The sequence below is a fragment of the Dermochelys coriacea genome, chromosome 7 (genome assembly GCF_009764565.3).
Source record: "Dermochelys coriacea isolate rDerCor1 chromosome 7, rDerCor1.pri.v4, whole genome shotgun sequence".
Taxonomy (NCBI): Eukaryota; Metazoa; Chordata; order Testudines; family Dermochelyidae; genus Dermochelys; species Dermochelys coriacea.
The window spans coordinates 89,421,336-89,433,816 of NC_050074.1; the positions used below are offsets into that span (position 1 = coordinate 89,421,336).

At 38.5% G+C, this 12,481-nt stretch overlaps 1 protein-coding gene across 4 annotated transcripts in view; it reads left to right on the forward strand.

Moving 5' to 3' along the window:
- Window positions 1-12,481, forward strand: part of PCDH15 (protocadherin related 15) — an 811,839-nt gene that overhangs the window by 697,286 nt on the left and 102,072 nt on the right. For all 4 annotated transcript variants that reach the window (XM_043518631.1, XM_043518633.1, XM_038411063.2 and 1 more), the window contains one exon: window positions 153-280. In XM_043518631.1, coding sequence (XP_043374566.1) covers window positions 153-280 — 128 coding nt within the window. The remainder of the gene's footprint in view (window positions 1-152; window positions 281-12,481) is intronic.

The following is a 12,481-nucleotide window of genomic DNA, read 5'->3' on the forward strand; positions in this document are numbered from 1 at the left end:
TGTGCAATTATCTTACCTAGGGGGGTTTGTTTGTTTTTACAGTTTTATCAGTGTATTTGTTTTGGTTGATCTATTCTTTAATGGTAGAGCATGAGCCATTTAAAATTTATTCTCAAAAGACCCACATGTATTTCTTCTTTTTTTTTTTAAAGGTAACACAGCCAAGGTGTTTATTGAAGTGCAGGATGAAAATGACCATGCTCCTGTTTTTACCAAAAAACTCTACATTGGAGGAGTGTCTGAAGATGCTAGAATGTTTTCTTCTGTGCTGAAAGTTAAGGTGGGAGTCAAGCTATTTAAGTACAGTTTACAGGCTAAGGAAAAGTATATACTCACTGGATTGAATTTCCACAGGAGGTTACAGTAGATGCATCTGCAAACTATTTGAGCTCCTGCTACATTAACAAAAATTCACACTTGACTTGTACACATAAACAATTAAAGTAGGTGCAGATTCGCTGATTATCTGTCTAAAACCCTGTTCATGCATACAAATTTGGAGTTTTGCAAGTATATTGGCCCAATAATACAGTATTTCCTGAAGCAAAACTCCTTTTGAGGTCAATAGAGTTTTGCCTAAGTAAGGATACAGGATTAGTTTCTTTGTTTAGCTTTGGATATTTTTATGTAAAGATTTGTAGCCATTGTTTTTTTGAATATGTCAATATATGGCCATTTCCGACATGCTTTCATAGCAGTTTCTGCCTAAAAGTCATCTGAAGTAGTTCTTCTGCAGCACATGTTAATGCTTTGGTAATGAAATAAGTCAGCCTCTGTTTCAGTTCAGGAAAGCAATTTCACATCTGTTTGCTGTATGTCATACATTTGACTGTGGTTAAAACAAATTGGATAGGGTAAATAATTTTTAATACATTCTATTTAGGAGAAAAATAACATTTACTTAATAAATTAGCTTTAAACAAAGAATGTTAAAACTGGAAGTGTCTAGTTCCTATAAAATACTGTATGGCCATAATCTTTAGTATTCTACAAGATTCTGTTTACCCAGGCCTGTTGAAGTTAGCTTTTTTCCCCCTCTTTTCCTTCTGCATTTTAAACTGTTGTGGAAAAGCCTGAAAATTGCTGATTCTAGTTTATTCACAAAAGGTCACAGAAGGTTGGCCTGCCAGGAATTTTCCCTTATCTTAACCTAGTAATTTGTTTGGAACACTAGAAATCTAATAGAGAACGACAGAAGCTTATTAAAGCTGTCCGTTATTTACTTCAGGGTAGTCCTTCATCAAGTTAGCTCAGAGATATTAAAAAAAAATACTGGAAGGCAGGTAAACACTGAATATTAGGAAGGATCTCTTGGTCTTCAGATTTGCCTTCCTTGCCTATTGGTGCATAATATTATAGCTTGTTTTATTTATTTTTTCCCTTTTGATTTAATTCAGATCGTCATCCCCCAGGAGGCTGTTTCAGTGTCACACAGCAACCTTAAATCTGTTCTAAGAGCATAGCTGGGAGTTTTCATAAGTGGTGTAGGGGAGTCCCTTCATTGCATCAAGCTGACATAACCTGCTCTATGCCACTCTTTCCTACCTTCCCTCCCTCATAGGGGATGTGCTGTGGGTCATAGTGGGTGTGGCCGAATTGTGCTTCCCTCCAGTGATATCCAGTTACTATAACAGTTTTTAGGAGGCCATTGCAGGCTGCAATAAGTTAGCCCTGAGAACAAACTTGCACCTGGTTGTCCCCAAAATTGAGGTAGCACAAAAATGATTTCTAGCCACTTTTGTCCTCCTCCTCCCTCCCCCACCCCTGATGTGATGTTCTGGCACAGCTGAGGATGCAGAGAATTAGGCATTTTTAAATGTTTGGTGATACAGAGATTGGTTTAGAACATGTGGGAAATGTCTAAGAATAGGATCAGATACAGTGATTGTAATGGAATGATAAACTACAGTATACTATTCATCCATTAATTGGTGAAGTATGTAACATTTCTTATTTAAGCTAGCCTCAGCCATGTGGGGAGAACATTAAAGGGTCTTATACTGAACACATCTGGTGTGTCTCTTGCTCAGAAGGAAGCCCTGTAGTCTGTCCATATCTGGTACAGGAGCATGACAGTGATTGCTATTCAATCAGTGCTTACATATGCAAAATATGTAGTTAGATATAATTGGATGTCTGTATATCTGATTCATCTGATAAGTTCACTTTGGACTTATAAATTAAAGGTTTGGCATACTCAAAAATGTAGACATGGAAAATGGTGTTAAATATTTGAACTTTAGAAAAGCTTATGATACCATTCTGCACAAGAGATAAGTAAGTTATTTGAGGAGATAAAGAAGTCTTAGCTATCAAAACCATAAAGATTTAAGAGTATTTGTGAGTGGAAGCATATGAAACTTAAGGAATTACTATAAACTTGTATTATGAAATAGATCATTCAAAATTTTCTGCACAGTGGAGTCATTCTCCTGTCTCTTCAAAGGTTTTCTATCATTGAATTCCAGGCACAAACACCAACAATCCTCCGTGAGGTGGGTCAGAAATATGTGAAATAGGGACACACTTCTAAGGGAGGGTTGAGTTCAAGTATTTGCCTTCACCCATGGCAAGGTACATGAGATAATATTTTTTATGGGACCAACTTCTGTTGGTGAAACAGGGAAGCTTTCGAGCTACCTTAGTTCTGTGTAGCTCAAAAGCTTGTCTCTTTCACCACCAGAAGTTGGTCCCATAAAAAAATATTATCTCAACCACCTTGTCTCTGTAATATTCTGGGACCAGAAAGGTTACAACAACACTTCACCCATTGCAATCAGTTGATATGATCTGAAGGAAAGTAGTGGATATCCAAGCAAAGCAAGAAATGCGTACACTTTAATGACTGCATTAATGCATCCGATGAAGTGAGCTGTAGCTCACGAAAGCTTATGCTCTAATACATTTGTTAGTCTCTAAGGTGCCACAAGTACTCCTTTTCTTTTTGCGAATACAGACTAACACGGCTGCTACTCTGAAACTTTAATGATTATCCTTCTCCCATCAAAGTCAGTGGCAAAGCTCCTTTTGACTTCAATAAGAGCAGGCCCATAGTGAAATGGAAACTCAACACAACTTTACAAGATATAAGAGACTGCAAGTTGTTAGTGGAAAATAAAAAAATACAACCCATTACGTTAAGGTTTCTTTATTTAAAATGAAACAGAAAAATAAACATGCGTGTTTGGTGAAGTAAAGCAAACCCACGAATTGGATCAGTGTGACTTATTGTTGGATTTAACCTAACCCTAAGTGCCAACTTTCTGAAAACCACTATTAATTAACTCATTTCACTGTGTCTTCACTTGTATCTATTTAGACAAAAACGAATTCCTTTTTTGTTTGTTAAATACAATACAAAAATTAAGGCATTACTAAGTACTAATTAAATGAATTAGATAATGCCATGTCTAATCTCAGTAGGTATTACATGCAGAATAATTGTGAGTAGAATTTAATGAATGTTTCTTCCAATTTCAATTTTTAAAAGCCTTAGAAAAGTACCCATATAGCTTGTGTCATAGAGATTATTTAAATTTCAGTTCCAACGAGAAACTACTTTAAGATTTTTAACACATTTTCTTTTTTATTAGTTTATTAATTATCGTTATATTTCTTAAATTTGCGTGCCTGTGAAAAGAAACTAGTAAATATTAAAGTATGCTTTTTCTCAAAATATTTCCATTCTTTCCCCTGCTGCTAATAGCTTTTAGGGATCTTAAAATATGTTTTTTGTATATCAGAGAAGTTTTTATAAATAAGATATAAATATCTTCAGTACTAAAATGAAAGTTACAGAGCACAAACAGCCCACAGCCCAAGAGTGCCTAATTCTGAAATGAGAATAATCTTATCTGTCAGTCCAGTTCAGGGGTTGCCATTACAAATCAGTATTTACAGCAGCTACACACATAGCGAGATTCACTATTGCCACTGTTGTCCTCCCCCTTCCACTCCATCCCACCACCTTAGAGTATAAGATAGCAATGATAGAGATGGCCCAGAACTCGAGATTTCTGGTTCTTGAGAAATTTCAGAATTTTGATATTTGGTTTCATTTTGAAATGGAACAAAACCAAATATTTTGTAATTTCTTATGAACCAGAAATTCAAGACACTTTTCATTTCACTGACACATGGTGTTTCAAAAATGTTACATATTCCCTAGGACCAGCAGCAGCTGACTAAAATTGACATTCTTGTAACCAGTAGTGGTAAACCTGACAAGAATGTCAATTTTACTCAGCTGCTGCTGGTTCTCTGAGGATCTGCAACTCTGGAGCAGCCTAGCCCTGGGAGCCACCAGGGTTTCCAGGGTCACAGGTCCATCGCAGGGAGACTGGAAATCCTGAGAGCCCAGCCCGCACTTGAATCAAGGTTCTCAGGGTTTCCAGACTCCTTTGTGCGGACCCAGTAGCACAGAACCTGAAAACCCTATTTAAAACCAGGTATCTCAGGACTGTCTGGACTAACAGGCTCCTAGATTATTGCATGGAACCTGGAAACTCTGGCAATCTTGGCATGGTGGGGCTGGCCAGAGCCTAGAACCCTCTGGGTCCCCAGCCCTAGAATAGTATGTAAGGTGGGGCTCCTCCAGAGACGTGGACCTGGAAGACTAATCTATCCAGCATAAGCTTTCATGGGCTAGAATCCACTTCATCAGATGCATGGAGTGGAAAATACAGGAGCAGTATAAATACATGAAAAGATGGGAGTTGCCTTACCAAGTGTGAGGTCAATCTAATGAGACAATTCAATTAACAGTAGGATATCAAAGGAGGAAAAATAACTTTTGTAGTGGTAATGAGAGTGGCCCATTTAAAACAGTTGACAAGAAGGTGTGAGTAACAGTAGGGGAAAATTAGATTTAGGTTTTGTAATGACCCAACCACTCCCAGCCTTTATTCAGGCCTAATGTGATGGTGTCCAATTTGCAAATTAATTCCAGTTCTGCAGTTTCACATTGGAGTCTGTTTTTGAAGTTTTTTTGTTGAAGAATTGCCACTTTTAGGTCTGTTATTGAGTGACCAGGGAGATTGAAATGTTTTTTGTCTGTTTTTTTAATGTTATAATTCCTGATGTCAGATTTGTGTCCATTTATTCTTTTGCGTAGAGACTGTCCAGTTTGACCAGTGTACATGACAGAGGGTCATTGCTAGCACATGATGGCCTATATCACATTGGTAGATGTGCAGGTGAATGAGCCCCTGATGGTGTGACTGATGTGGTTAGGTCATATGATGGTGTCTCTTGAATAGATATGTGGACAGAATTGGCACCGGGGTTTGTAGCAGGGTTTGGTTCCTGGGTTGGTGTTTTTGTTGTGTGGTGTGTAGTTGCTTGTGAGTATTTGCTTTAGGTTGGGGGGCTGTCTGTAAGTGAGGACTGACCTGTCTCCCAAAGTCTGTGAGCATGAGGGATTATCCTTCAGGATAGGTTGTAGTTTCTTGATGATGTGCTGGAGAGGTTTTAGTAGGTGACGGCTAGTGGCGTTCTGTTACTTTCTTTGTTGGGCCTGTGACTTCCCCTTAGTAGGTGACTTCTGGGTACCTTTCTGGCTCTGTCAATCTGTTTCTTCACTTCAGCAGGTGGGTATTGTAGTCTTAAGAACGCTTGATAGAGATCCTGTAGGTGTTTGTCTCTGTCTGAGGGATTGCCGCAAATGCAGTTGTATCTTAGAGCTTGTCTGTAGACAATGGATCGTGTGACGTGGTCTGCATGAAAGATGAAGGCAGGTAGGTAAGTATAGCAGTCAGTAGGTTTCCGGTATAGGGTGGTGTTTATGTGACCATCGCTTATTAGAACTGTAGTGTCGAGGAAGTGGACCTCTTGTGTGGACTGGTCCAGGCTGAGGTTGATGGTGGGGTGGAAATTGTTGAAGTCCTGGTGGAATTCCACAAGGGCCTCCTTCCCATGGGTTCAGATGATGAAAATGTCATCAATGTAGCACAAGTAGAGTAGGGGCGTTAGGGGACGAGAGCTGAGGAAGCGTTGTTCTAAGTCAGCCATAAAAATGTTGGCATACTGTGGGGCCATGTGGGTACCCATAGCAGTCTCGCTGACTTGAAGTTATAAATTGTTCCCAAATCTAAAATATTTGTGGGTGAGGACAAAGTCACAAAGTTCAGCCACCAGATTTGCTTTGATAGTATCGGGGATGCTATTTCTGATGGCTTGTAGTCCATCTTTGTGTGGAATGTTCGTGTAGAGATCTTCTACATCCATAAGTGTCAGAGTAGCAGCCATGTTAGTCTGAATCCACAAAAAGAAAAGGAGTACTTGTGGCACCTTAGAGACTAACAAATTTATTTGAGCATAAGCTTTCGTGAGCTACAGCTCCGATGAAGTGAGCTGTAGCTCACAAAAGCTTATGCTCAAATAAATATGCTAGTCTCTAAGGTGCCACAAGTACTCCTTTTCTTTCAACATCCATAGTGGCTAGGATGGTGTTTTCTGGAAGATCACCAAAAGATTGTAGTTTCCTCAGGCTGACAAAGGAGGTGCTATAGTCATCATGAATAGGTAGGAATATGAATGAGAGTCTGCTAGACAACTCTCTGACACCACATTCTACAGGCCATTACTCTCTGACCCCACTGAGGATTACCAGAAGAAAATACACCATCTGCTCAAGAAACTCCTTAAAGAAGCACAGGAACAAATCTACACTGACACACCCCTAGAGCCCCGACCAGGGGTATTCTATCTGCTACCCAAAATCCATAAACCTGGGAATCCTGGACACCCCATCATCTCAGGCATTGGCACCCTGACAGCAGGATTGTCTGGCTATGTAGACTCTCTCCTCTGACCCTATGCTACCAGCACTCTCAGTTATTTTCGAGACACCACTGACTTCCCGAGGAAACTATAATCCTTTGGTGATCTTCCAGAACTCTCATTGCAGATTTTGCACCGCTAAAATCTTCATCCAGTCCTGCTAGAAAATGCAAATTCCATCAAGGGTTTAGTGGAATTTAGAATCTGTATATACGATTGTGTCATCAATGTCTATACACTTGGTCAGACTTCTTTTAAAAAAAATTTATATCGTGTTTACACTCCCTTGATAGAGGGAGATATTTCAGATGTTCATTAAAAGTCTGTAGTGAAGTCTAAATGGGGTAGGAGTGGGGAAGCAAATGTTTGATCTGACAGGCCGGGGTAAAGCAACCCCTGGATTCTAAGAGGAGGAGGGGAAGATGGAGGTAGGCTTAGCTGCTCAGGGAACTTCTCTCCCAGCCCTTCCCCAGAATGCACTGGAGGATGGGGGGAGGAAGGAGAAGGGCGGCAGAAGAGGAGCAGAGAATTCACTACCCGTCTCTACTATCACTGGGTAGGCTGTGTATGTGCATTGCCCTTCCTGTATGTAAAGCCATCTTGATGCAGTTGTGGCCCTGCCCTATAATGGAGTTATAGTTTCAACTGCATTTCCAAAATGCTGTAGGCCTGACGATTGTCAGATTTTGGAGTCTGGAAGGAATTTTTCCTTCAGAGCAGGATTGACAAAGGGATCTGCTGTGTTTTTGCACCTTACTTGCAGCATGCCGGATGATAGTTTTAAGTAAATAAAGCATAAGTGCCATTTAAAAGTTGTAAGTGAGTTTGTAATTTAGTTGCAATTTGTTGCTGGCATCCAGTGCAGGTGAGAGCCTCAAAGAGACCAGCTCCCAGCGGTAAATATGAAACCAGAGAGAGAGAACTGGTAGACCCTATTAGCTTGGAGTAAGGAGGGAGAGACTGAACTCTTCTCATGCTGGGGTACCTATCATGTGCATCCTCATTTCCCCCTCGTGGAAGGAGGGTAAGAGGATTCAGAGGCAGCCTGAATTGTAGGGGGTTGACTGAAGAGGGTCAGTCCTGAATATTGGTTAGTTGGTCTGAAGAAAGGATGGCTGGAAAACAAGAATTTTCAACATTTGATCCCATTCTCATGCGGAATAAACCCAAGACCTTTTCCATCAAACAATGAGAGAGTCAGACTACCCCAGAAATACCCAATAGCTGAGAGGTTAGTGCACTCACCTAGGATGTGGGAGACCCAAATTCTAGACCCTATTCTGCCTGAATCAGAATGCCCTAACCAGCTCTGTCTCTCTCTCAGTCCCTTCTGTTACAGCTGTTCCACTTTGAATAAATAGTTAAATATTCAATGAGAGAGAGAGAGACTGACCTAGCCTAGTGGTCAGAGTACTCTCATGGGATGTGGAAGACCCAGGCTCAAGCTCATGCTTCAATCAGGCAGAATATCCCTTCCTTGAGAAGATTTCTCAAGTCCAGACAGGAATTGCTGCTCAAAACCAAAGAGACCCACCACAGAATTAGTTCACAGAATTAGTTAATAGACCAGTGCTTACGGCCCATCGCCTGGCATGTGGAAGAGTCCAGGTTCAAGACTGTAATTTGAATTGACTACGGACTTGAACCTACATCTCCCACATCAGAGGTGAGTGCCATAGCCACTGAGCTGCTGGCTATTCTGGGGTGATCTCTCCCTGCTCTTCACTGAGAAATTTAATGAAAACCAGTACAGGTTTTTTTGGTTTTGGTTTTGACAAATCTGCATTTTCTGACCAAAAACAAAACAGAAAATTCCCAACCAGCTCTAGCATGAAGATCCCTTACCACAGCACTGGACCCAAATAAATGACTGTTACTTTCTGGAGGTGGGAGGTGGGAAAGGACATAGCACTCCTACCCCCAAAAATTTTCTTCATAAAGATGCAGCCTTCCACTTTAAAATGCATCCCTGTGTCTGTGTCTCATTTTCCTGTGTGTCCTGATCATTAGCTTTAGGAAACCCAGGAAATGCCAGACTAGATCAGACCAGCAGTCTATCTAGTCCAGTATCTTGCTTCCAAGAGTGACTTCTAGCAATTGCTTCAGAGGAAGAAGCCTTATAGCAGGTAGTTTGGAGACAGGTTATACCATGAAGAAATTTCTTCCTATCCCCAATAGTTAGAAGTTGGCTTATGCCCTGAATTTGAAGGCGTGTGTGGTGATTGTTTTTGTTTTTAATATATTTATTATAATTTCGGGCTGTCTTGTTATCCATATACCTGTCTGATTCTTTTAAAAATCATGGCAAATTACTGGCTACTATGATACCTTGTGGCAATGAGTTCCACAGTCTAATTGTGTTGTATACCATTTGTTGTTTTGTATATTTTTATCATGACATCTTTTATTCGTCTCCTTTCTGAGGTATACTGCCCTTATTTTTTTTTTCCAGTAGCACTTCATATGAGTGTTTTTCCATGTCCCAATGATTGTGATCAATCTTTATTTCTGCTATGTTCTTAAGATGGGGAGATCAAAACTGAGCATAGTATTCTAAATGAAGTCATACCATTGATTACTATGACATTTATTGTATTTATTATACTGCCACTGTAAAGTCAATTGACAATGATTTTGGTTGCTGTAAAAGGAATAGGAATTTTGGGGATGCAGAAGTTCTATAAAAGAGAGAGAAAATAAAGGCAGAAAATGAAACTTGTATTAAAAGCAATGAAAGGGGTGAGTTCTCCCCCTGCTAAGTTTTAGGAAAAGAGTGCTTTTTCCAGCAGCATAATGAAAAGAATTGTACCATTGCTCTGATATATAGAACCAATAATAAGCTAAAATTTGCCAGTTTCACTTTACACAGAACTGATGAAGAAAACTGATGTATGTTCACATACGAATTAAGTTTGACTAAAGTTTACCAGGTTACATAGATTTCACTCCCATGTTGCAGTGGGGAAATTTTTCAGCAAATACAGAAGCAGAATATGTGGGATGGTTGTTTTTTTAAAAAAGTATATATAATTCAGTTGTACTTCATACACATGGCAGAAGGAAGATTTACAATTTATTACAAGACCATGCCTATGCATGACATTTTCACAGAACAAGTAGCAATTACATCAGCTCTTGTTGAAATTTAAATATTCTATCACAAATGCATTTATTGAATTGTATATATAATTCACGAGAAGAAGAAGGGGCTTTAAATGTTCACTATCCTTCTGAATGATCTTCTTGTAATTTCTTTAGTGATACATGCTCAAAAATAGTGGGAAAATATATTCTATTAAGTAGTATGAGTGTTGAATCTGTAGCTGAAACACATTCTTAAAATAAAACTATTCATAACAGTTCATCTTGAACTAGATTGTGTAAGCATTGAAGGAGTGGACATTGTTTGAGTCCAAGATTTCAAAACTTCAGTAGGAAAAAAATAATCTACAATAAACTTCCTCCTGAAAGTACTCATTAAAGTGTAGCATTCTATAAAGCTCCACATAACACAGGATACAAAGTATCTGGGTAATTTTGATAGTAACAAATGTTTCTTTTGTCTCAAAACCTCAAATTTTCACAGCAAAACCAATATCAATAATAGAAGACGTATAGTGGAAAATTGGCTAAATTGTACTTCTCCCCAACTTCTGAGTGCCATTTTAACCTGAACTGCTTCATTCTGGGTTATGAAGTTATATATCCCAATATTTATTGTGTAGCTAATGTAGAATATTTGTGTCAAGACCACTAGATGGAATTCATTCACACACACAAAAAAACTTTTTGTTGAGAGGTAGTGCTGAGAACTACATGAATATATATTTTTAATAAATGTTTCAGGTAGGCATTTATTTATTAGTCAATGTGCAGTATGTACTTCCTATTAATGTTAATGAGAGTTATGTGTGTGCCTGCTAGACCCCTTAAATTGGAGAAAAGAAAGAACAGAACATTTAAAAGTGAAAACTACAGATTAAATAAAGCCATTCAAAACATAGCAATCTGCTGCATCAATTTGTAACAAGGCCAATTTATTCCTTCTGTGATACAGGATAATATTAAAAGTTTACATTTGGGAAATAGTACCAGAAAAACAATAATTACAGCTAAAATATGCTGCAAGCTTTTATGTAGATAAAATATATAGTTTAAATAGATAGTTTGAGAAATGGCATAGTCTTTAATATCACAAATATTCATATAGAGTTGAAAAAGTGTTTTAAAGTTTAAATGTAAAACTCTTTAAATTACAGATTGTAATTAAGGCTTCTAAATTTCACATTTTGAATAATGTTATATCTTGTTAGACAAAGACATGACTAAGTATAAAAGTAAGGTTTCAGATATATTCTAGGTGTATCCCTGAGTTGTACATCACTAATGTTAGCATTAATGACAGCAGAAAGAGTTCATTTTAGAGCACAATCATAGCAAGTTTGAAAGATATAAAAAACACTTGTCATTTTATTGTAGCAGGGGAAATATTAATACTTTAAAGAGAAGTAAAGAGAAGAGTTACTTGACTTTTATTAAAATACTTTTTTATGCTAAGAGAGATTCTGAATCACTGCTGAAGTATGGACATTCCTTCTTAACGTTATTCCCATAAGTTTCCTGGCAGTAAAACAGCAGGTTATTGACAGTGATAAATACTGATTAAAATCTGAGAACAGCCAATTAAAAAACAGGTAGTATTAAAAACATTTTGACACGGCAGTTTTTACTATGAGAAATGGAAGGTGTGGAAGTTTTATTTTTAATAAATTGAAGACCACCCATTGAGTATATTTTCAAAAATACCTCTACAGAAATGGTAGCCTGGATGCTTCAAGGGAATATATTTTAGTAAAGAGTAATGATACAATCCAGTTACTTTGAAATGGGTGCTGCTGAACTATGTAAGCTATTCTTCAAACTCGAGGAAAATTACAATCTAAAAATCTGTGCTATGTTAACAACATGTAAAAATATGAATTGTCCTTCATAAGAGAAAGCAGCTTTCCCAGCCTGCAAAAAGTCGCAAGTTCAGCACATATTCTTTAACATCTTGTTGCCCCTTATCGACCCGAGTGGCTAGTCAAAGTTAGGCATCCTGTTCCAGTTGGGAGAAGAAAATGAAATCTGTTCTTTTCTTTGATGCAATCTTATTTACAAGGAATGGACAAGGTCCTGCTCTTGCAAATGCAGGAGAAACCAGAAACAAAATAAACTTACCTAACAGCCCCAAGCTTCTTTAGGTGCTCTCTCTAGCTTCCTCCCCTCTTCCCCCCCACCCCAGGATCATACACTGCGCATAGACTGCTGCTTGGACTTCCTGCTTTACTTCTGGCTCTCTGTTTCTGTGTCTGCACCCTAGCTTGTCTTTTTCACACAGAGACACAAACACCTAACTGGTCAGAAAAGTACTAGTGGAACCCTTTGCCCAAATGGTGCTAGTTACCGGGCAGACTCTATTATGCTTTGTCTTTGGTTTCAGAGTAGCAGCCATGTTAGTCTGTATTCGCAAAAAGAAAAGGAGTACTTGTGGCACCTAAGAGACTAATAAATAACAATAACAAATAAATTTGTTAGTCTCTAATGTGCCACAAGTACTCCTTTTTTTTTTGTCTTAGATGTGTCCACTGCTGACAGCCATTTCAGACCCTGTGCTGGTCTGCTTCTTATGACTCAGCCCTCTTGACAAGTCACATAAAGT